The 25,657-nt window shown below is 55.6% G+C and overlaps 2 protein-coding genes across 2 annotated transcripts; one reads left to right on the top strand and one right to left on the bottom strand.

Annotated features, from left to right (window-relative positions):
• Positions 1-992: 992 nt before the first annotated feature.
• Positions 993-2,966, bottom strand: CGCA056_v014972 (uncharacterized protein; the record flags this gene model as incomplete). The annotated part of the gene is made up of 1 exon (XM_037330214.1): positions 993-2,966. The coding sequence occupies one exon, from the start codon at positions 2,964-2,966 to the stop codon at positions 993-995; it is 1,974 nt and encodes a 657-aa protein (XP_037171391.1).
• An 18,594-nt stretch (positions 2,967-21,560) lies between these two features.
• CGCA056_v014971 (uncharacterized protein) lies at positions 21,561-22,281 on the top strand (the record flags this gene model as incomplete). Its single annotated transcript, XM_037330213.1, has 2 exons — positions 21,561-21,696; positions 21,755-22,281. 2 exons carry the CDS (start codon positions 21,561-21,563, stop codon positions 22,279-22,281), a joined length of 663 nt encoding a protein of 220 aa, XP_037171412.1.
• Between the last annotated feature and the right edge of the window lie 3,376 nt (positions 22,282-25,657).

The raw sequence follows: 25,657 nt of genomic DNA, 5'->3' as shown, positions 1-25,657 counted from the left end.
CTGTGGACAGCCTTCTCATGCCAGCCCTCACACTGCTTGGTCTGATGGTAGAGCGGCTTAAAGACTTCTTTTATCTTAGTGAGAAGGTGGCAGCCCTTTTCGGTGAGATGATATTCCATGGGTATTCGATCTCCAGGCTTGGGAAGTATTATGTTATTGAGCATATGACCTGTAATCTGGTTATGCTTAACGAGGGCACGTCGGATCATGAGGTATCCTTCTTCCCTTCTAAGTTTTTCTTCTTCGCAGTTTACCGCCTAGAGGCGTACCTTGTTAACTGCCGCATAACTCTCACGGGGAAATATTCGAGGGCCAGGACAGCAGAGAAACCTCTATAGCCACCTATGGGGTAATATGAAGAGAGCGCGAATCGCCTGGTAAAGTTCTATTGTGTATTATTGTCAGACGTTGACTGCAACTCTTGCTGAGAGGGCTCAGAGATTAGACATTTGTCTTTTGGTGTCTTGTTTCTTATTTCAAGAAATTCTTGCATCTTTGGGGTGATGATTGAGTACACCTAATGATGTTGTGAAGAAGCTTGCTAAATGGGCCTCTGGTACGCCAGAGCTCAAGTTGCTGCTTCGACTGGTCAACAGAGAGAAGGTCGTCATAGTCTTGTTCACGAAGCCTCAGGATCAGTGCTATATAAAAAGGCGCGCCCAACAAGGAAAGACTGCTGGCGCAATTATCGTTGTTCTTTGCGTTGTCACCTGGAACATACACAAGTGCCAATAGAGTCAGCGATCTGCCACCCGTTGATGATTCTGAGCAGCAGCCGGGAAATATTCCCACTCTCACAAGACCCAGGTTGACGGCGGATGGCAATGAGACATTAGGTCTGCTTACCCCTCGCGTCGAGGAAGTGCGAGATAATTATAGCAGATATCTGATTGGGTTGCAGCGCTACAGATCGCATAACCTTCGTCTTCAGTCAAAGCTGCTCGGTCCCCGCTCCTCCCAGCCTTTCCTCTCCTTCACCGGCGAATCACATTTCAATCTTCTTCATGGCCTATGCCAAACGTTTGACGTAAATACGACCAGCACGAATCCCGTGCTCTGGCCAGTGGCCACGCCACCTTACGCGTCGTCTGCCCGTCCCACAACCCATCCTCATAGACCGGCCCACCAAAGAACTCCATGGGCCATTCGCCGCAGTAGACCCATTCCAACGTCGGAATCACCTCGGCGTACTTCTCGGCTTGCTTGAACATTTTGTAGCGGTGTGCGTACTCCCAAATTTCATGCTCCTCATCCACGGTCTCGCTGTCAAAACCCTCAATCGGCTCGAGCTCATTTATCCAGTTTCGCTTCTTGGCAAGCACGTAGTCCTCCAGATCGGGGATTCTGATGTCGTAGTAGAACTCCGGCTCTCCCAGGTCGTATGAAACCGGGTACGTATCCCGGGATATGGCGAGTCTCTTCAATCGTGTGAGGCCTTTGAGAGACTCTCGAAGAGCATCGTGGTCAATCAGCCATCGGCGACGCCAGCCAGCAGTCACTCCTGCAGTCAAACTGAGCTGCTCGAGGCTATCCAAGGACCCAATCGCGGCTAGTGCAAGCCCGGACACCCGGGCAATGTGCAGCCGAGTTGATTCCTCCATGCCTGGCCCGTCCCATGTCAACGATAGTGAGTTCAAATTGGCCCAATTACCATTGGACAAGCAGGGCAGGAGGCGCTTGTCAATGAAGACGTCTGTGCCTAGGCCGAGACACAATTTCTTGATGTGGGGGTGGCGATTGAGGAACTCCATCATTGGGCCAACAGTAGAGGGCTTCCTCGGGGTTTCCTTTAGGTATGGAATAACTAAGGTCTCGAGGTTTCGAAGTGTCTCGCAAGATAAGAAGGACGCGTCCCATATCCATGGCATGGAGAGATGGCGAAGCGATGGGCAGAGCATGACACGCGAAGCGTTCAGGTCTACCTCTATGCAGTCCGACAAATCGAGAGTTCGTAGACTGCAGAGATTGATATCTTGGCTTGACAATGATAGTCTCTCTTCAGTCTTTTCCAGCGGGAACAATCTGCGCACGACTAGTGTCTCGAGACTCTGCTCGCACCGCTTGATAAGTGCTGCGATGACGTCGCAATCACTTTCAAGCTTTCGTTCCGGGAATGAATCTCCGTCGTCGGGTACATTGGCGGTGTCCATATCCAAATCTGTCATTGTGACCTCCTCAGCCTCGCGTTGACATTCTCGACAAAGGTTAAATTTGAGGTCTAAACACCGAACTTGTTGAAATAAATTTGCAGGAAGCTGGTCTAGTATCCCTAGAAGTCCCTCGCTTACTGTGCTGTGAAATCTGATATGTTGAACGGAAGACCCAGCGAGGATCGTAAATAACTCGGCATTCTGGAACATTCCGTCGAGCCAGGAAATGGCCTCCAAATTTAGCATCGCTCCGATGGCAGTAAGAATAGGCATCTGGTAACAGGCCATGTACTCCAACTCTGCCTCTTTTTGCAGTGAACCAATGTACTCTCTTTTAGCATCAGTTATTTCGCCTCTGTCGGCTCCCCAAACCGAGTCATGGAGCTCTTTATAGAAACCGCTGAGCCAGCCAGGGTCCGACGCCACTTTCACACTTCGAATACATGGTCCAATTCGCCCGCGCGACTGAGGACTCTTAGAGACGGCCTCTGTTGAGAGGAGTTTGGCAACTTGATGAGATGCGGGGCTGTAGTCGAAGGTGACCACCGCGAATTGGCAGGATCGAGCGAGCTGCCTGCAGTCACTATTGACAAGAGCAAGAGACGCCAGAGAGGGCTTGTCATCTGCAATCAAGTCCATTATGTCGCCGAGGATCTCTGGTGGAAGACGGAAGAGCAGACTCTGTGACGCAGCTGGCCGAGCCTCCATCACCTTGGCAAAGAGGAGGGGGAGGCGCGCTCCAGTCTCCTTGCCAAAGAGGTCCGGGCCGCCGCTGAACTTCCCTACCATCATAGACAAAACATCATGGTGAAACATGTTGCCAACGGCAAAAAAGTATGGCGAATTGTGCTGGTAGACTAAGGGTGAAGTTAGGTGCTTTGTTGCCTGGGAGTCTGTGGTGTCGTTATTTCTCACAGCCCCGACCGACCGAATTACTATGAGGACCAGTAAAAATCAGGCAGGGGTGTGCGCATGTGGGGCTGGCTCAGAGTGCCAGACAGATGAAGTTACATGCAAAATCAGAGAAGAATGTCTGCATACGGACATGTCAGGCACAAGGATTATATATCCAGAATATGCATATAACACGTATACCCCCGAATGTTCCGATGTCGGATCGTAGGAGGAACACCCAGACTTTTCCCTTCTCACCATCATCATTATGAGGCTATCAACTGTAGGCCTCGCCGTTATAACTAATCTTTTCTGCGATACTGTCACATACGACCACACCCACTGGAGAACTCGGGATCCCGTCCGCTCTCCCATAGATAAGCCAGTGAGGGCTGGAGTAGTAGTCGGGTCGGTGACGACCGGCGAATGCCCGGTGTTGTATGTACCTTTTTGCGTTGTCAGTCTTTCTGCTGTCCCGCTGGTCGGTCGGGGACGATGGACGTTTTGGCTGCGGCCCCGCTGAGGGGGTACCAGCGGACGTGTTGGACGCCACCTGATTCTCTCTTGCAAGCAAGGGAGAATCCCACATATCTAGCACTATGCAGAGAACCTAGAAGCTCCCACGTCTGTGGTAGCGCTTGGAATCCCCTAATAATACTTGTCCACGGCCACCGGCCTCGTTGATTTTCTCCAAGTAAGGGATGATGCGAGAAGGCGTTGATGCTTGTGGGGAAAAGACAAGACACAACAAGAGAAACCAAGCGGGGCTGAATTGAGACTCTCGGCTTTCCTTCAATTGCCTTGCGACGATGAAGGGCTCGGGCACAACGTGACGTGATGTGAGGGCGGCTGAGACGCGCCGCGACGCGATGGCGATACGCAGACACATGTGACCTGTATTGCGTCAGGTCGAAAAACTGGGTTGACCACCCAGCCGTGTTATCACAGTGCGTTTTGACTGTCGATGTATGCATCGTGCCAGCTTAGGAAGGTCCAGTCGAAGGAAGATCCTGCCTACTTAAAAAGTATTCTGCCTTAGGCGGAATTGCTGAGAGTGTGGCGATCAGGCTGTAATTGGGCTTTGCTCGAGGCGACCAACTTGCCAACGAACCATGCATCAGGCAACTGACGGATTGCGTCATGACTATTGCATAACACGCTCATAAGGTATACCCAAGGGACTGTTTTAGCCTTCTATTTCTCTCAAGTTCTCGACTTTACTGTCCTCGTTGAAATCTATTCAGGCTACGGCATTTTGGACCGCATCATAAATCTTTAAATCAATTTCGATTTTGTTCCACCAGCGTCACGGGAATGTCCGAAACGATCCATCCCGCCCTCAAATGGTTGCGTCTGGCAAACGATGAACCATCAGACGTCGTATTTGGATGTCTCGCCGCCATTATCAGCAGCACATTCCTGGCGCTACATCTCAACGTCTCGCCGCCACACCCTGAGAGCCAATCCACCTTCTTCCTCCGGCGATGGTGGGATGCCGCCCCGACTCGACAGCTTCGGCGCCAACTAGTATGGACAGGCATGGTTGTATTTGCCCCAGAGTTTCTCGTGAGCATGGCGTTTGGGACGTGGCGAGCGTCATCCATTGGCGCCGAAGTCTTTCGCTCAGGTCATGGAAACATACAGACCTGGGGTAAAAGGCACGCTTGCTTCGCGAACATGGGCGGAATAGAGTTTAAGTTTCAGAAAGACGGCGACAGCATTCCGGAATCTCATGACCGTCAGTTTCTTATTCATCTGGCAAACAGCAGAGCGAGGGAGAACTCGACGCTGCGGAAGATCGCGATTGGCTTCCATCATAAGATGGAAGTGCTACGGACATGGCTGGAAAAGGCACATTGGGCCGTCATAGCGACCTTCCAGTATTTGGCTCAACCTTTCTTAAGAATAATCCGATATCCCGCAGGTGAGCAGGCACGGGCTGAACGAGAGCCCGATGACACTCTGCAAGCCCCAGAAACGTCAATTGAGCTCTCAGAAATGGATACTCGCGCTGTCGCTGCGTCGTCCCGGCATCCGGAAACAGCAACAGCAACCGCTACCAACATATATTCTAGAACGGGGGAGTCTCCAGCCGGACCGTCGAACGCTCACAGGGATTCAATAGACCTGGGGCTTGTGTACCTCACCGATCTTGTCAGCCCCGAAGGTAGGCCTGGTAGTACTGTGTATGCTCGACAGGATGAGGCTATCCTTTCAGAGCCAGACCCAATCAGTCAGGACCTTGCCCCGCAGGACAGAAACAGCTCATCTACCTGTCTCTCTAATACCACCGATACGGTAACTCTCTACTTGAACGCCATACAAATCGTTGCTGCTCAGAATCTTTGTCTTTTGGACGAAGGTCCATCAATCAGCGAGGAGGATATAAAAGATAAAGGCAAGACAAGTGCCTATGCCAGGGGTCTGGTAATCTTCCAGCTTGTCTGTTTCGCGATGAGGAGTATTACGCAGCCTTGCCTCGGTCAGTCTCCCGCCCAAATTGAGCTCGCAACGTTGACGTACGTCTTGTGCGCCTTGATGGCCTACGCCATGTTTTGGAACCAGCCTCAGGGGGTTGAACGGCCGATACAACACACTGTTAGAGCGTCCTAAGGGGACTCGCCCAGTGACCGATGAGGATATTCACTGGCTCAGCTTCTATAGCGGGTCCCCATTCCTTGAACGCAACTTCGTTCCGCCATTCGGCATGGGCAGCACGGGATTCGACGCCACTAAACTTCCGCCTTCTGACTTATCGCTCACCTGCTTCACTACATTCGGAGGCGTCCTGCTGATGGACGATGACGTCGCAGGCATCATTGTGGGAATGGTATTCGGGGCCCTCTACTGTCTTGGCTGGAACCACTCCTTCTCTTCAAAGTTGGAGCCATGGGCATGGCGTGCATCCGCCATTGTCATCACGGGTTCCCTGGTCCCCTTCGCTCTCGCCAATGCCCCATGCTCAATATCTGCCCTCCATCACCAGGCAGATCGATTGCGGCCATCAACGCACTCTACACACATTTTGTCACTCTACATGTTACTAGTTTTGTACATTCTTTGCCGGGGATTTATGCTTGTGGTTATGGTAAGGGTGCTCTGGCTATAAACCTTTAAGGTGTTATGCATGAGCCTGTACACCGGGCGCAGCAAAAGGAAGTTGACGCGGGAAGTAACGGTGGGTGATGACGGTGGGAGATGACGGTGGGAGGCGACGACAAGAGAAGGTAGGTGTTGGGCAACAGTATGGCCAGTGATCATGGTGCGATCTTCGATCTCTATTCATCTCCTGACGTTTCTAACTAAGTGGCCACGTTGCCGTCAATTTAAGTAAGGCAAAAGAGGCCATCATGGTGCTAATTCAAATAAGCTATATTACACGTGAAAATCAATAATCCGAGTTTTCTGGTCAGTGCATACACTGGTTACGCAGTGCGGGTCTGACAGTAGGTATGGTGTGGCTTTGGAACGGAAGTCACATGTTGGCTTGGACGCAGCTCAATGATTGGTGGGGCCGCCTTCGGACGCATCGATTTTGGGTGCGTCCGAAGAAAACGGAAGTCGCAGGCAGGCAGGCAGGAAGTGGCTTCCGTTGACGCTGCAGTGCCACGAGGGAAGGCACCCACCCACCATGTCCCCTCCCTAAGAATGTCATTGACCAGCACCATCCCACCTGGGCAGAACATCTGCTCGAGTGGAATGGCACCGCGCCACACAACGTGCCTGGAGCAACCAAGAGAGGACGTATACCCGACCATCATCGATACGTTGGCGACAACAAGAAGACTTGTCATTGGCTACCAACGAGAGCAAATGTCCCCTATCGTCTGACATGAAGCTGCGCGAATCTGGCAGAACCCAAGCCCGGTCCACCCCAAGATGTCCGCCCGGATCCAAACCAAAATGCAGTCTACACCCATCAGAAGCCGGAGGAAGATCCACAGCCGCCTCTCGTGTGGCTGGCACCTTGTCGCAGTCCACTGAGGCATGTTCTCGACCACCGCACCACATGCATTTGCGACCAGTCGTCAGAGGCGACACAGAGGACGATGGCGACGCATGAACGCGGATCGGTAACCGAGGAGCCAACGACGCGTGTCGCTTCACAACTGCAGGTGCCCGAGATGCTGTCGGGCTCGAGGGAGAACGCGCCGTCGTCATCGTTGGCCGCAGTCCGGGCGTGGGAGGAGGAGGAGACATGTTGGGCTGTAAAGGTGATGGCTCAGGTCTCGTCGCGACCGTTGCGGGGGCTGCGGGCTTCTCGTTAGCTGGCTCCACGGAGTGGCCAAACGTCTTGAGCACAGTATTCTTTGGTTGTTTTGCGTCTTCAGCGTCGGCGGGGATGGCATTCCGGGGAAGGAGGTCGAGGGTCTGGCTGTTGGCGCCACCGGTCGTTGAGAGGTCCGTCGAGGAGGAGTCGGTCAAAGAGACATTCGCCAGGCGGAGTTTCTTCGACAAGTCGGTCGAAGAGAGGTCTGTCGAAGAGAGGTCTGTCGAAGAGAGGTTCGTCGAGGGGAGGATCTTTGATGAAGGATCCATCAGAGAAAGGTTTTTCGAAAAGTCGCCTGGAGAGATGCTCGTCGAGGAAGGGTCTTTCGAAAAGTCAGTTAGAGAGCAAGTGTTCGAGGAGAAGTCGGTCGAAGGGAGGCTCGCTGAGGAGACAGTTTTCAGCTTGCTGGGAGACGTAACCAGTAGCATCAGATCGGCGTCTGCATGGCACTCGCGAGTTAGCTTCGCATTTCCTGACGTTCTCTCGGTCCATAGCTGCGCGGTATAGCTCACGGTCAAGATGTGCTGAGCGGCCAACGCTCTCCTTCTTCAGAGCCGGAAATATCCTCGTCTGCTTGGTCTTGGAAGAAGCAGGGTGCTCCGGCTCGGCGCGAGCATGCTGAGTGTTTTGCTGCGGCGTCTCTGGTCGCTGCTTGATCGTGAGCGACGGGCCAATGTCGGAGCAAACAGAGGACTCTATCGCATAGGTCTGGCCCGCGGGAGACTCAGGCCGGGGCCGCGTCGGAGACGGTAGCTTGTCGACCGCTTTACAGCTTGATGACGCTGTTGGCTGATCATAGCCAGGTATATTTCCGATGGCGCCGCAAATGCAATGCGTGAGAGATGGAGAGGAGAGATGAAGAGCGTGCGGAGGAAAATTTGCACTTGGCCTGCCGCAGAGCAAACGAATGAATACCCTGTTTGCTCCTCCGGAAAGAGACGTGCGCACCACCGGCATCCGTCCTCACACGAAAGAAGCGCACATCGTGTCCTCCTGGCCAAGTCTGTCTCTTCCCATCTGTCTCTCTCTGACACGGGCGTGCGCACTCCTAAAGACTACAATGGCAGACATTCACAACTCTGACGAGGTAAGTCAGCCGGAGAAGCAAGCCTGGAGAAACCCGTCCGACCGCTGACACTGCTCGCTCCAAGTTCCTCTGCCACAAGCCCCTCCCCTCGTACACCCGAAACGGCCAGAAGATCAGCTTCTGCTATCGCTGCAAAGGCATCATTGTCCGCACGCTGGTTGAGTTTAAGTTCGATCCGTCATCGCCCGCGTCCGCCGACAGCCCCGGCACCAACACCAGCATGCAGAACTGGCTCTGCCATCTCTGCGATCTCCGACCGTACCCGGAGCTCGACAAGTTTCGCCCGGGCTTTGAAGAGATGATCCTGCACATCGGGCGAGAGCTCAAGAAGAACGGCGACGAGGACGACCCTGTCGCGCGGGCCAAGGCGGCGCCCGGGGGCGAGTGGACCGCCGATCCAGTCGCGGCGTACAGGTGGTGGAAGGCGGGCTGTGTGCGACGGGCCAAGGAGCGCAAGGGCAAGTCATTTGTCGACGGTGGTGGTGGTGGCGACCGGGAAGACGGTCATCGTCACGGCAGCAGCAGCGTCAAGGACGACCATCACACTGATGTTGTCGCTGCTGCTGCTCCTCCACCTCCTCCGCAGCTGCTCTCCTCCGCTGCGATCCACACCCTGAGCCAGCTCCGCGAGCTAGGTGTCCAGATCGCCGAGGCATCCAACAAGAAACGCGAGGCCGTCGCGGCTCAGGCGGCCCAGGACGCGGCGGAGGTGAGGTTGCTGGCGTGCCGGAAGCGCGTGGACCAGCTGCAGCGTCGATGCAGCCGAAGCGATGGATCGCCGAGACCGCCAGTCCCTGACCTGCTCGTTGAAAGGGTTGAGAGTGCCTCGTTGGCCTTGCGGGAGCACGAGGCGAAGCTGGCGGTGGTCATAACGGAGGCTGTTGTGAGCGCCGCGGCGTTGGCGCAGAGCAAGGCGCTGGAGCATCTCGTGCGAGTTAGTGGCATAGGCAAGAGGCAGTGAGCGTGGCGCGGTTAGCAAGAGTTTGGGACCAGAGTTGCCTTGTAGTGTTTGCAGAAAGGAATGCTATTTGACTTGTGATATGCATGTTCGCCATGTCCTTCCCTCTTGTGTAATGGAACAACAGCTCCCTGTTAAACGTTTTCGTGACACTAGGTAAACCTTTATCAACCTGCTCGGAGACGTCCAAGCCGATCCATCATCTCCTCCTCCTCCTTCTCCTCCCGCTTCGACTGCTCCGTGTACCTGCGGCGGCCAATGTCCTTGATGGCCTGGACGTCCGCGGCGGGACCCGTGCCGGGCGAAGTGCTCCAAGTCCCGGCAGGCGACGCGCGCCGACCACCACCAAGCCCGGCCTGCTTCCGTCCGTATTGATCACCAAGCCCGGTCTGCTTCCGTCCGCCTTGCTCATGATGGCGAGCCCGTCCGTAGTGTTCGGGGACTATACCGGTATGGGTACTCGGCGGCGCGGTCGAGAGGCCCAGTGCAGCGGTTGTAGTGGCGGCGAGAGACGACAAGAATGCTGACTGGGCCGGACCGGACTGTGTAGTCGGAGGGGACGAAACAGGAGGCTCGAGGATGTTCGTCGTCGTCGTCGTCGTCTGATCGGGGACCGTGACCTCGGCAGCCAGTTCGTGAACGGTGGCAAGCTCTGGAACCCAACCCAACCCCGTCAGCGTCGCATCACATGAGGATATGTCAGTCAACAGAGGCCAACGTACCCTTCTTCCGCGCCTCAATCTCCGTCCGCTGCTGGCGGATCTTGGCCCGGTGCTCCTTGGCGTTGGCATTCGTCCACGATCTGAAGAATGCCTTGGGATCCTGCCACTGGAGATCCTCCTCCGTGTCCGAGAACACGATGCTGTCAGTATCGTCGGCTTGATCCTGGTCGCCCGTTCGTTGGGCGGAGGCTGCCCACTTCACGTCGGCGAGATCGTCGGCATCGAGTTTGGCGATGAGCGTTTGGTATGCCGTCTCGTCGGTGTCCTTGAGGTGCTTCAGGTACATGAGACAGGCGCGTGGGCGCGCATCCCAATCGACGGGAGGGACCATGAGGTGCGGTGGATCTTGGGATAAGACGCCTTGGACGCGGCTGGCAGAAAGGAGGTGGTTGCGATGAGGATGGAAAAGTGCCACGAGATCGGGGGCAGAGACGGGTACCTGCATGACGGAGCGGGCTTTCTTCCTCCGTTCACTTACGCTACAAGAATGCCTGCTACATGAAAACATTCGACATGGATTTCAATCACGGTGTAAAAATCTCCAAACATGTGATTCTGTAAATTGCAATACATAACGTGACCTATCCAGCAGCAGTTCTCCAGCGTTCCAAGGACCACAAAATCCGCTAGCTGATAGAGGGTTGGCGACCGGCTAAGAGCCAGTCATGACGAGATTGTCCAATTGCTGCGTCAACAGGTGAACATCTGCGGTGCCGTTCTTGCCCTCACGCAGACCCTCAACTCTGACTACTACATCGCCATCACCGACCGCGAGGACGGCCCGCAACTCGGTGACGCCCAGCTGAGCCTCTCTGAGACGGTGCGACAGCTCCCGTCTGTCCTGTCTGTCCTGACCTGGCTGCTGCACCTCACATGCTTGTCGCCGGCAGAGCGATTCCAGCTCCTGCACAAGCGGCGCAACGCTGTCCATCCGCTGGCCCGTGAATATGGCGCGTTGGATCGATTCGAGAATGCTGATCATGTCGGACTCGCGCTCAGAGATCATGACCAACTGGATCTCCTTGACACTGGCGATGAGCCCGTCAAGAGGCTCACGGCTTGCTTGGAGCTGGTCGGAATGGGCCGTGTCGCCATGATCCTCGGGGAGCGGCACCTTAGGCCGTGGTGTTTCTAGCGGAGAGGGAAGCGCGCCAACCGGGACAGTCTGGGGAGGAGTACGAGGCGGCGGCGGGTCGGGCCGGGTTGGTGTCGGTGGGGGCGGCGGCGGCGGCGGCGGCTGCGGTCTTGCAGGCACCAGCGGGGACTGTCTGCGTAGCCATTGACCCACTCCACGGGAATCGCTAATACCGTGAGCCAGACGCCGTCAAGAGGTGTGAGCGACGCTCGCAGACTCTGAAGGATGGATCGAAGACCGCCCATCATGAAGGTCAGGGGCCGGGTGAGAGTTGAAGCGAGAGGCGGCGATACCACGCTTGGGAGACGGGGGTTGCAGCGTTGGCCGAAAGGTTGACGCCGACACGCCACTCGAGGGGGTTGCATGCTCGGGAGAAGATGGGAGGCGCAGCGTCGGCGCAAAGGTCGAGGCGGATAGGCCGCTTGACGAACTCGTGGATGTGTGCGGCTGGGCCGTTGGAGGCGTGGATGGCAGGCGAAGTGTTGGCTCAAAGGTCGACGTAGAGATGCCACTGGACGACAAATTCGTTCCCCTCGAAGACTCGGAGGGAGCAGGAAGTCGAAAGGTCGGGGCGAAGGTCGAGGTAGACAAGCCGCTGGACATCTGCAAGGCGGAGGGAGGTCTCTGGTACGGGGGACCCCAAGAAGAAGTCTCCGTTTGTACCCAAGACATCACATCATCATCTCCAGCCGCGACTGGCGCCTTGGGAACCTCGAGATGTTCGTGCTCTTCTCCTGGGACGACTGACGGCGGTCCGATGTCTCCAGTCCATGATGGTAGCGTCCAAGCATGTGTCTACGAGGGCTAGACGACAGTGCGCATGCGGCCTTGCTTGAGGATGCCCATGTCCACCAACTCGCTAATGAGGCTGCGCAGTTTGCGCACGATGCGGGGGTTCACGAGAGATGGGTAGTCGCTATTCTCGTGGACGCAGTTGAGCTTCGCGAGCATGCTGTTCATTCCGTCGTGTTGACAGGTGCGGGAGTCGAGCTTGTAGGTTGCCAAATGGGCGTACATTGACTGGATCGCCCCAGGGCACCATTTGATCTGCCCATTGTTGCCGGTGTACAGGTGCTCGAGAGTCACGTTCTCGACAACCTGCGATCCTCCGGTCAGTCCAAACGAAAAGTAGACAAGACTGACTATAAGCAGGGCGCAATTACCGTGGCGGTGTTGCCTCGACACATGTCGACGGGGCAGAACGAGAGCAGCAGAGATTATTACTCCCGCGCCGAGATGTGGCACCGCAACCTCGTAGGCTCTTCGAGAAGGCTGCAAGAGGAGTTGTTGTGATTGATTCGTAGTGAAGGTAGGTGAAGGCGTGATCCAGAAGGCTGCGGCTACTAGGCAAGAGCAAGTATAAATAGCAGAAAAAGACAGTTAGCGCATTTTAGCAAACAAGAAGACCGTTGGCCAGAACGTCTTCCCATTCGTGCCCCTCCCTTAGCATGGAGCGAGCATGAAGCGAGGAGAGCAGTTCGTGAGATGTAGAGCATTACGGCAGGCTGCATAGACGCAGGTTCATGCAGGCCAACCGTCTGCTTAGTCGAGCAGAGCAGGGACTTGCGGAGCGGACCCCACCCCACTGGACTGCAGGATGGTTCAGAGAGACAGAGAGGTGACGAATCGCCGGCGATGAGCTGGTTCATCTGTCTCGGTCGGTCGTGGTGAGAGGAGTTTCGGTGAGGTTTTGGGAGGAAGAAGCCGAATGGAGGGCACAGCTGGGCAGAGGACAGAGAGGACGTGAGGCAAACGGCATGTCTAGCAACTGAGAGAGCGGGGCTGTTGAAGGCAGCCGTCAATTTGACCCCCCTCTCCCAGACGCCATCCAAGTTCGTTCGTTGCCATCTGATTCTTGACTGCCTCATCTTGTTCTTCACGAGCTTCTCGATAATGCCGGAGATGTAAACATCCACCTCTTTGCGCCACTGCTCAAGTGTAGGGCTGCTCAAGCGGTTCGCAGCGCAGCGCAGTCCCAGCAGCACTGCAGACCAAATCCAGCCCCCGTGTTCGTTCGAAATTGTTCGCTGGCCAGGCCATGGCTATGACGAATCCCAGCACTGCAGACCGACCTTGACACCCATGTTTATTCGGTCGTCCGGTGAAGGGGGAAGAGACGGGACGCTTTGTCGGGCGCTCGCAAAGAAACTGGATCGCGGGAGTCGGTAAGGAGATGGTGGTTGGAGGTGTTTGTCGAGGATAAGAGTGTGGCTGACGTCTTCTGGCAGGTCGATCGAGCGAGTTCAATTGTCAGCGAGCCTGGCTCCGGGGTTCGTTGTTGGTCTCGGGGCGCAACAATGGACTGCTTCGCCTCGCACGACGTGGTCTGTCTACATGCTTCAGGTTAGTGAAAAATGTAGGGCAAGGGGATAGGAGACATTTGGATAGAGAGTGACAACTGACTTGTGACAGCAGATTCAGCGCACCAAGGCGAGAGCGATCTCAAGAGGAGGGCTTGTCCCGAGCTGGAACGATGTGCGTGTGGTCAATCAAGGTTGGTGCGAACCCGAGTTGGTCGTCAAGCAGCAGCAGTTGACATGGGCAGCAGGCCAGGCGACCGAGAGAAGCCTAACGGCGAGCATCCTTTGGCGAGCATCCCTTTGCGAGCATCCACATCTGCGCCGCAGCTCTCGGCATTCGCAAGATTCAGTATGGTGAAGATGGCCTGGACCGACCACGTCTCAACCGGCAGAAGAAGTATTGGGCAGTGGCGGCGGTCTGTCACATCTCGGGGACTGCGACGACGACAACAACAAAGGCGGCAGCGACGATGGCGAGGAGGAGGACAGGTGTGTGGCCATGGCAAAGGCGTCTCGTGGCTGGCCACCACGAGATGATGATGCTTTGTGGCACAGCTGCTTCCTTCCTCGTGTGAAGTCCTCGTCCTGGGTGTCTCCACCCAAGAAGGCGCTCTCTTCTCTCGACGTTTCGGTGCGAGCGCAGTCGGGTACGCCTGAGGTGCTATTGCGCATGTGTTCCGCCAGAGCGGACCTTCCCCGCGCGCCCAGGTTGGACGCGACCTGACGCGGCGAGGGTGGTCTGATTCGCCAGGTCACATGACAGCATGGTCCGAGCTCCCTCCCGGTCCCACTCTCCACTCAACACCCACAGAGCACTGCCCGTGCTGTCCAATAATTCGACCTTCGGGCCCAACGCTTGAGCTGACGTAATCCAGGCGCTCGAGCATACACCAGCCACACACCACACAGTGGTCATAGGTATGCCAGCGTTCAGGGCGTCCGTCACTGCCACCACAGCCACATCACCACCATCATCACCATCATCACCATCACCACTGCTTCAGGTGTCTCGCTGGATGCGGGACATCTGACCATTAAACATTGCACTCCCCTCCCCAGGGCCAACGAAAAGCCAATACCTACCTACTGAGTTGTAGATTGACCAACTTGCAGCGCAAACTTCAAAAAAAACCACCGGCGAAAGCTGGTGATCCCTGGGGAGGGGAGTCGGATCTTGGGTCCATGCCTACAGGGCAAGAGGCCAGAAGGGGCCAGAGGATTGGGTGGGAGGGGAGGAAGGCATTTGAGGGGGAACCTGTTTGTATGCTGAGACACCAGTAATGGCTGGATTCCAGGACGGCAGGGCTGGCGACTGTGCTCAATGCTACGGCGAGGTGGAGGCTCGGCCAGACATGCGAACACGTCAACAGGGACCTCACCGAGGCCCGGCGCGGCCTTTCCGAAGCCGGTTCCGCGATTTCGTCCGGCACAACCTTGCTGCTGCTAATCGCCATGGGGCTCAAGGCGACAGCCGAGGGATGGACCTCGCCAGAAAGGCTGGCCGGCTCCAAGCGCTCAGTTCCGCACGCACCGCCGCCTTCGTCGTGGATGTCGCTGGAAGAGGAGACACTGGCGGGCCTCCGAGAGTGGGTTGGCCATCTCGCGCCGGAAGTCAGCTCGAAGCTCGACACTGCCGCGTTTGAGGCGCAGACAAAAATCCTCAACAGCATCACCAGCGTTTACACGGAGTTGTCGGCATTTGCGGTGCGGCTGCGGCGCGTCGGGCGATCCATCGACCTGGATCTTCTCCCCCTGTTTCCGGCATACATGGTGGACGTTGAGGCGCAATCCGTGACCGAGTCACAACTCCTAGCGCCCTTGCAGCGGGGCAGCAAGCAGCGCGATGCCCTCGAGCAATCGATCCGGGACGTCAGCTCCTACGTGTGCCGGCTGGGGAACGCACTGCAGGCCGTTGAAGACATGACAATGGTGCTGCTCATCATCATCGTCACGGCGAATCCCGGCATGGCAGCGGCTGCAGCAACAAATGGTCATCGCTTCTCCAACTCATCAGCGCTCGACGGGTGGAACAGGACGATCCAGCATCTACCTGACGCCATCCTGTCAGCTGCATACTCCAGCAGGCGGGGTTGCGCGCGCGATGGAGACATATTCGGCACTCATGACGAAAGAGTGGGGGGCAGGAATATGGGGTTCGTGGAGGGGGGCGCGGACAGAACTACGGGCGGGACGGCGGCGACAACACGGCGCCGGATCGTTATGCCACCACAGCCGACCCATCCCGGCCGGCGAGGTCTACTGGAGGGGGTGCTCAGGCAAAAGTTCAGATTCAGGTTCAGCCACCCTGATCCAGACGAGATGTCGCGAGCTTTGTCCTACGCGATCGCCGACCTCAAGGAGCGCCAGGCACGGTTGCATGAGGCCCAACAGCACGACAAGGACGAACGGAATGCCAAGTTGGAAGAAGAAAAGAATGCTAGGGAATACAGGGTCGAGGAGTTCTACAAGGTGCTTGACTCGGCTGAGTCGGCGGCGGATCCAGCCAGCGGGAGCGCAGGCGCCGGATGGCTTGCCGGGCTCTGGTCCTACGCCGGGCTGGGCAAGGACAGCGACGGGTATGACACGGTCGCAGGGACGGGGGACGCGACAGCGGCACGGCCCGGAGGCCACAATGGCGACACCACGGTGCAACGGGAGGCGAGGCGGTTTGCAATGGAATTCGGGCGGGCGTGGCGAGCATTCTCGGCCGACCAGAGAAGGGAGATGAGGAGCGAGGTGCGGGATGCCAGCCTGCTCGGCACCATTCTGATGCGCAAGCAGATGGAGCTGCTGCGGCAAGTATGAACATTGTGTTTTCAGCCCTGAGAGGTGGTAACCTATGTGCGTTCTTTGGTCATGAGCAGCGGCATGCATGGAGTTTTGATGAAATTGAAGCTGTGCAATCCGCACCACTTGTTGTGCCTGGCACCTCTCGAGCGAGGTCCGCTGTAAATTTAGTGGCCAGGTGACTGCGTACAGCGCCCATCCGTCAGATTTCCCCTTAGAAAACGGGCTCAGCGGGCCAAGCAAGAAACTCGACCCGACCTGTGGTTGTCTGCCCACAACCAATGTCCCGGTGTTCCCGCTGTACATCGGGACATTCAGAAAGCTCCGACTGTCTAAAAGCTCATACTGTCGGGGGAGTTTTCAAACTCTTACTCAGAAACTTCACGCCACCACCTAGCTGTTAGCCAGCCAGCATACAACAGATACCCTGACTAAGGTAAGTAGGTAAGGTAGCTTGCAGCGCGCGCGACAGTGGCTTGGATTGCAGCCATGGAGTACCTTACCTTAGTCGCCGTGGCGTGATTGGATGGACTCCTCAGAGTGGAGACTTCTTCGGACGCAGCCAAATTGCTGCGTCCGAAGCCACACTGCGTCCGAACAGCCACACTGCGCCACACCGCGTCCGAAGTTCAACCTGCACTCTGGTTTGGATGTGTGCACATGTCAACTGGTTCGGCTTCATTTAGAACAGCAGGCATGGACTGTCACTTGCATTTTGGTCTTTGGTTTTCTGAATTCAGTATTATGATTGTGTGCACTGCACTGTGTACCTGAATGCAGCTGCCCGTCTGCGTCTCGCGCACATTGGTGGGTGTGCCGTGTGGCGCCGTGTTGGAGGAGTTGTCTAGCTTGTGTCGGTCTTTGTTGCAGCCGTCCCCGCCGTCTTCGTCGTCCGCATGGTCGGAGTCCGGTGGGCAGCCATGGTGATACAGTCGAATGGATGTATCGAGACGGACGGCGCCCCAGGGACGCGCGGGGATGCTGGGATGTGGATAGCGGGTTCGGTAGACGCTGTCGCGGGTGACATGGATCGTTGTCTCTGGCAAGGGAGAGTATCCGTCGTGGAAGCACAGGAGCAGATCGCGAGGTTGTGGGAGGTCGGGGGTGGTGCTCAGCGACAAGGCGAGGGTGGTGAACTGGTCGAGGGGGTGCGCTTCGCTTTCGCTTTGTTCGGCGGCGAGAGTGTCGCCATCGTGGTTGTGATGCAGGCCAGCTTGGTGTGCAGAGGAGAATCGGCGCTGCTGCCCTTCAGCAACACCGTGAAGCGGTGATGGTGAGGATGGCGTCGATGATGACGGACGGAGGAGAGCGCGAGTCGCCGGCGCCGTGGTAGTTGCAGATCTGCGTCGTGGTGGAGGTGGGGACGGCGAAGCCATTCCGCGTGCGCTAGACATTGGATGACTTGACTTGACTCGCATCGAGTTTAAGCTGGCTCGATGCATGACAGTGGAGCAGGTGGGTATGTATGTAAACAGGTAAGTCTTTCTACATGCATAAGATCCAATTCTCACTCAATACATTGCACTAAACAGTTTACCCTCTAATCCGTACCATCCTCCCAAACGACGACAAACAAACAAACACATCACGATTGTCCTTCTCCACGCGCGCCCGCCTTGAAGGCTTGGTACACGGCGTGGGTCTCATCAACCTGAGCTTTCAGACGTGCTAACTCCTGCGGAGATGCCTCCAAACCTCCCGAGTTTCGCGCCTCTTCAAGTGCTTTCATGGCCTCGTGCCACGGCCTCTTGGCCTCCATCTTGTCCATCCAGCGCCCGATGCTCGGGCTCATGGCTCGGATGATCTGAATCTCTGCCTCCCTCTGCGCCTCTTCGCCGTTGATGTTCCTGCCCTTGACCTCGTTCTTGGCCAAATTGACGATTCTTTCGATGCGCAGCTGCTTTTGTGGTTCAGGCAGACAGTCCGTGGCAATCGTCGACACCACTGAGACGGCCACCTGTCGCTGCGGCTCCCGCTGCTGTGCCGGGGCGTCTCGCGGCACTTGCTGTTGTTGGACAGCCGATTGCGGGCGCATCCATCGATATGCGTTCTCGTGGTTGCCGGCATCGTACTCGCCAGCATCTTTTGCGGCCTTCTTGGCCTGCTTTCGCTCCCTGTCGACGAATTTGAGCCAGACGTAGGCGGGCTCGGGATGTGCCTCCCACTCCGTCAGAACCTCGTCCTCTGGGGGGATCATGCCGTCGCGAGACCCGCGAAAGCGGGCGCACTTGTCCATCGTCTCCGCCAGCCTGATGACCATCTTGATCCAGGCTGGAATGAACATGTCGAGGCGCTCGTGCGAGAGGTGGCAGAGGCGTCGCAGAGTACCGAAGAACGTCAGGACCTCCTTGAGATCGGAGACTTCGCCCTGGCCCGCCGTGAACCACATCGTCACCGGTCGCAGGAGCTGGCTCAGCTCGCTCAGGCTGAGCCGGGCCGTTGCCAACGCCCACACGATGCGGCCCTTGGTTGCTCGACAAAAGTACACCTTCATTCCATCTTGATACGAATCAACGGGCTTGCCGCAGAGCGTCTGTTCCACAATGTGAGTTTAAGGCTGTAATTCCGGGGGCGGAGGCAGGGGCTTAGAAACATACCTCATCGGAGTTTGTTGGACACATGTCGGCAATGGATAAGCCTGTATATAGCTTGGTTGCTTTCGTCACAGCCCTCCAGTAACTCAAAGGTGGGGAAGGCTTGGTCTAATATCACCACATGGGAGGATTGAGAATCTCAGAACGCTTGAGGATCGGATACTTCCAGCATTCTCGGGATCCGTTTGAACAGTCCATCCAAACACCCAGGACAACAGCTGGTCCGTTCATTCTGGGCCAATCTCCGTAGACCATCATTGGATCCCGCGAGCTGACAGGTTGGCAACAGGAAAACACGGCCAAAAGCGAACGTCACATGAACCTTGTTGGTGTGCCGCCTTGTCTGGGATGGTCTAGCACTGACGAACCCCTTGTTGCGACGGCACCTGTCTTGTTCGATGGCCGTATCTTGCACCAAGACCATGGTGGCTCACATCGCAGCGGCAAAACGTCCAAGCGCACATGCCTATCAATTTGTAACGTTGACGACCGGCGGCCGATGGCCGATGTGACTGCTCATAGATTAGGAAGCGATACTTCAGCCCTCTTTCTCTCTCTTTTGACATGGTCATGGGAGCTTGAAACGCCGACCACAAGCTTTCATCAGGATTCAAGGTCGAAACCGGCCAAACGAGGCGAGGCCACAAGCAGCTCGTCTCATCGCTCATCAACGGCTTCCCGCGCCGAAACGAGTCAATACTATTGTCTGCTGCCCGTCGAGGGGTACAAAAAGACTGATGCGAGATGCTTCGATGTGGACGAGGAGAATGGGCACCATCATCATTCCTCGCCTGGTCAGTCAGCTAACCTCTGCCGATCTCATCTGCCACATATTTTCCTTGCCATGGAGAGCTTCTACGAAAGTCTTAATTGCAGACCGTTGGGCCGGCCCAGCGATACATCTCAGAACAAGGCGCCGCCGAGAAAGCCACAGTTTCGAGCCCCCGCTCCAGCGCGAAAAGTCCCAGAGCCAGAGCCAGAGCCGGAGCCAGAGCCGGAGCCAGAGAGCCCCAGCAGAAACCGAATAGTACAGTCCTCTCGCCGCCGTCACCTCCAAGCACTGCGTCTTTGCTGGCTGGCCTATGGAAGATTTGTGTGAGCGTCTGCGTCTCGGGTCCGTGGAAGATTTGTGTCACCATCTACGTCTGGGGTCCGTGGATATGTTACGGCGGTATCGTCCTTTCCGCTCTCGCACTTGTCGCCTGGTTCTTCCAAAAGCTGGGCCCCATCATCTTTTTCATCGTCGAAAACGTGTCGTGGTTACTGGCAGTTAGCTCCGCCGCCGCCACCTGGGCCTTCTCTGGGCTCCCGGCGCTCCCGACGCTCCGGTCCCTGCCTAGTTTCCTCTCCTCTTCTCCCTCCTCCGCTCCCAACACGAACAGCGCGCCGGGCATGCGTCTCATGGACAACTCGACGCGAGTGCTCCAGGTGCCCATGGCCCTTGGGGTAGTGGTCTCCGGCACCAGGGTGAGCTTCGAGGTGTCCACGAGCCACGCCACGTTCCTCATCGACACGTTGTCCGACGAGCTGTTTGGGCAGGAAAAGCCCATGCTCACCTTCGAAGTTCAGAAGGTCTCGGGCTCTTGGAACTCTGCCCAAAATCAGTGGGTGAACACGAAGCGCACATGGGAGGCGGAGATGGCGGGCTTCTTCTTCAAGGTCTCGTGGGAGTCGGACCAGCTGGCTGCCCTCGCCGACATGTGGGACAAGGCGGATGAGCAGGTGGCCTGCGACAGCCTCGAGGAGGATTCCGCGACGACGCCGGGCGCGATCTCGCTCAAGGTGCGACGGTGTTTCCGCCGCGCCGAACCCGGGAAGACCCGACCGCGGTCTGTCAAGGTGCATCAGAGTGTCGGCAGGCTCCGCAGGGCCGTGGAGCGGCAGGTTGACATCATCACCTTGATCCTAAGGGACCTGCAAGATATACACGGCCACATGAGCGAAAGCCGGTCCGTGTCATGCGGCGCGGGGAATTACCTTCAATCGAGGCAGCAGATAAGGGAGACAACGGGGGTTGACGCGGTCAGCGATGGTGTGTCTCTGAGCCATGCGTCGGATTCCATGTATGCCTTTTGCAAGATCATAGAGACTTGGCTCATCGAGATTGATGCCCTCATGTCCAAGGCCGGCGAGGATGTGGACCTCCTGCAGAAGGTTGGCTGGAGACTGTCGAAGGGGTTGGACAGCCTGGTCATTTCCATGGCCGCCAAGGAAGACACGCTTGTCAAGGATGGCGACGAGCATGCGGAATCTGAAAGGCTCGTGCGGAACGACGTGGTGAAGATGGCCCGGGATGTCAAGGGCCAGATTGCAGGTCACTTTGCGGCCCAGTACAACTTGTAGATTGCGAGGCGGGTAGGGCAGGCACTCACTCTTTTAGTTTCTTCGTTGGTTAGGACCCAGATAGACTCAGATGTCAGATATTCAAATGACAGCAGAGGCGGTTTTTACAAAAGGTTGGATGTCGTTTCGGGACCAGTGCGGCAAAAAGTTCCCTTCTCTACCTCTACTTCGTGTGAAAGGCAGTCCCAAACTTGTCGCGTTCTTTATTTTATTTTTGTGGTTGACAGCAGTCATGGCCTTTTCTACAAACACCCGTGGCTGACAGGTCCTTGAACTTTCTCCCCCATTGTTCCGCAACTTCACCAACAAACGAATGCGAAATGCCGATCAACTACACGTACGTCACTGCCATCCTGGTTTGTCTTGTAGGTCTCGTCTACTGGAGCTCCTCGCCGACTCAAGCAGCCATGAGCAGTCTCCTCCCCAAGATTGTCTCCCCATACGATGAAACGCTCGGTAAGTAATGCGTGCTTCGGTAGCGGGTCGAGATGATACATGCTTACAATGTCTGCAGAGGCTGGATGCAACCTGCAAAAGGACATGTACATGGTTTACAACAGACACATGACAATGTACGAGTTTCTGGATGTCTCCCCAGATGCCAGCAAGTCGGACATAGTGCAGGCGCTTCAAAAGACACAGAGAGAGAGCAAGGCTGCTACCAACACGTGCGCGGCGGCTCCTAGCCTCTGCCCCGAGCACTACCGGGTTCAACTCGACAAGCTGGCCCTCGCGGACCGCGTCGTGTTGTTTCTGCTGCAGAGCCAGGCACAGAGGGACAGATACGACGCTGATATCTATTTCGCCCTCGTTCACGTCGCCGTTCTCGATGAGGAGAACCGCGCCTCTGCTGTTGCGGCCAGGAACAAAGATGTCGGCGACAAAGGATCGGGCTGGAAATGGCCAACATGGGGTTGGGCTGTGGAGTCCAATAGCGACAGGAAGCTTCGGATGATTAGAGAAAAGATTACGAAGAAGAACGAAGCCCAGGTTGAGGCTGGCCAGAGCTTTAGACAGCTGTGCGGGAACTGGGTTGTTTGAGTTGACGATAGTTGGCTAATGTGGTTGGAGGTGGAGGGGAGCCAGCGCGGTGTTGTCTGGCGACCGACAAACACCGCGCTGGCTCCTGACACAGTTCTTTGATCGGATAGACTCTTTCAGTAGACATAGCACCTCACAATTGTTTTGAACATCTGGACATGCCCCTTAACGTGGCGGATGAGAGAGGCGGACAGGATTAGAAATGGTGTTAAGAAGTCGACGTGCAATAATGAAGAATCGCACGCTGGTGCCTTCATCTCTTAGTCACCGTTGAAAAACATAGCATCGTCTCTGTCAGTTTAGGCGTGTTACCTGGACAGATCGAATTATTCACAAAGTTCGGGTTGTTTTTAAAGGTTGAATTGTCAAATAGGTAGGAATAATGGGTTGCAAACCAACTAGTCGAAGCCTCAGCGCTTCTGCTATGTTGTTTCGATTTTCCAGGTCTGGGCTGATAATAACCGCAGAAAGGGCGCTTCACGAGAAATGCAAGAGAATAGAAAATGAAGCCTGTTTCGGGTCTCGAAAATAATCCCGACACGACATTGATGGGCCTGAGTAAGAATTTGATTGATGAGCAGATTCTGAATCACGTTGGCAGGACATCTAAAAGACGCGATATCACCCCGAAAGAAGGCCAGCAGTTACATGGTGGCCACTAGTACGCATCTTCTACGAGATCTGATTTGTAGCTTGGACTGGTTCTAATACATTGTCCACAAAAATGTTCACTTTGCTGAATCTCCGCCAGAATCGATGCGGTCACCGAATGGTTTAGCTCCCATAGCCGCGAGAACAGCACATCAAATATCTTCCGGGGCTTAGTTGACGACGAATTATTTTTTTTGCGAACGACTTGGTCTTGGAATCGAAGAGCAACGACGCGTGCACCGTGAATTTGGCCGTCTGGACACATTTCTAAAGACCGAGGGAACTTCGCACTTTGGTTTGTCGCCGACTGTCAGCGAACAAAATGTAAATCACTCCTCTTCCTCACGCTCGGCGGGCGCTTCTACCTTTGGGGTCTTACTGAACCTTTGTCTCAAGACGTTGCACACCAGCGCCCGACCCGGTGCAACCCCATCATGCTGACGATGAAGTACACGAGGCTGACTTTTGACTCGGTTGCCTTGGCGGGCTCGCCAAAAGACGCGCTTTGGGATTCAAGCTTTTCGTTCAGCAACAGCCAGCTACGCAGAGGAACATCATAGCGGTGTGCCGGCCAGACTTCCCGTGTAGCTCTGCGAAGGCAAACTGCGAGGGACTCTGTAGACAACGTCCGAGCCAACTGTCCTTTTAGACGACTGGGCACTTGACGAGGACCTACTATCAGGCTCAGAGAGCTGCAATTCCAACTTCCGGACATACCGCGTTGTGGAGCTGCTGCGCGGCAGCAGAGTCACCAATCGAGCGTGGACAAAGGACTCCGACCCGAGGACGCTGCACACCTCAATACCCTTCTCAATCTGAGGGTTGAGGGCTCCTGGAGGTTTTAGTTTTGCGGTCGTGTCTACCAGCAAGCCTTTAACAGCATCAAGCCCAAGCCCGGTGTGGTGATCAAGATTGAACAGCATTAACCGGAGAATGACAATTGGTCCGGCTAATATAACAGTACGTTGAGATTCTTCGGTTTGCAAGTGAACGGGACGCCTGTAAGTTTCAACAGCTATTTGTAAAAGGCCTTACAGTGGCCACGCTTGGAGAAGACATCTGAACACTGAAAGGAGGAACAAAATAAAGCTTGGATGAAGACATGTGCCTGATCCAGCCAAAGATTTTGTTCGCCGTGTGTAGAACTTCTACAAGACAAACGACGGCTAATGGCTGATAGAGCGATGTCGTGAAACGGATTGTCAAGCTTGTGGTAGTAGCACTGCATCAACATTGCCCTTTAACACCTGTTTGCAACTACGTCCTACGCATTCAGGTTGTAGGCGACAGAGTCTGGATGGATAAGGACGGCTGCATATTCTATTAAACATCACAACAAGTAGAGATTCAAACACCAGACCTACTGCGGATTGATCGCCGGATCGAGTCTACCCCGAGAACCACGACGACGAAGGGCGGCGCCACGGCGAAAACCCGGCGCAGCCAGCCCGAGATAACTCTGCATGATCATCTGGCCCGTCAAGGTTCGTTCCACTGTGATCGTCAGGGTTCTGCCGTACGGGACGCGTGGCATCACGAGGCCGAGCAGGTTCGCTCCCATACGCATCAGCCTGCCGTTCGGGTGGATGTGCGACACGGCGGTGGCGAGCCCCCTTGATGCCACTGCAAAGTGGTAACCCTTTGCAGGGCAACACGGCACCAAGCATTCGTCAAGCAGACCGACATCACTGATGCGTAAAGTCGTAAGAATGGGCATCAGAAGTTGATGTCGGGCGCCTTCGCTCGACTTGCTCGTGTTAGTCATGCCGCCAGCGTTTGTTCTGCGCCATGATCCAACTCTGAGGTTTGATACTTGATACCTATAAGCAGATCGACACCTCTCACTTCAATTAGTCGTTCCTGCACATTCACGCAATGGGAAGGTGAAGGACACAAAGAGCGGAGAGATATTTTCATAAGCACAGGGAAGACATCATGCTGGAAGTACAGAGCGATGCTGAATTTGTATTGATTGTCGACTCCTGTCTTTCGGCTGATCTTGATCATCCACTAAATCGTTCACCAACTACAAAACAACGATGATTTAGTCGAGCGAGTAAATTTACGCACATTATGCTATATTTCACGTCTCGTCACACCGCGCACAACCGAATGCATACGATACAGTCATCGCCCTCCGGTCAGGCAGGCCGCTTCAAGTTATCGACTCTGTTGTATCGGATGGTTGCACATCTCAGCCTGTTCACATTCAGCAAAAGTTTTAATCAACTCAATGGATAGAGCTGATTAAGATTGACTTGTTCGTCGTTGAAAATCCACATTTGACCGGAGGCCTACAAAATGGCGACGCTTCAATGTGAAGGGACCGAGGACAGGAGGGTACTGCGGCCTCAATACTGTGACTCTGACATTTGTCAACACACACAACAGCAACAACCACTATGTTTATCCATTTTGTTCTTCATTTTGCTCAGAATGGTAGTATAATGAGGCGATTTGGCGTTCATTTGCTCGACGAGGGGGGGTAAAGTCACAGAAACTGATGTTGTCATATTGGATCGTCGTCCGGCTGGACGACCCTTCGTGACCTTTGCTCAACTTGCGGAAAGTGGTGCGCGGCAGGGCCCCTTTGTCTACAATTTCCACTGCTCGTCCGCGGATTCCGAGTGCGGACCGGTAGCTTGACGCGTAGCCATATGCGCAAGAGGTTTTGCGCATGCTGCAGGGAGTAGGCAACCCGCCATTCGCGCCGGAGCCGGCCGGC

Source organism: Colletotrichum aenigma, assembly GCF_013390185.1.
Source record: "Colletotrichum aenigma strain Cg56 chromosome Unknown KSG_Cg56_contig11, whole genome shotgun sequence".
NCBI classification, from domain to species: Eukaryota; Fungi; Ascomycota; class Sordariomycetes; order Glomerellales; family Glomerellaceae; genus Colletotrichum; species Colletotrichum aenigma.
This window is presented reverse-complemented; position numbering and strand designations above follow the sequence as displayed.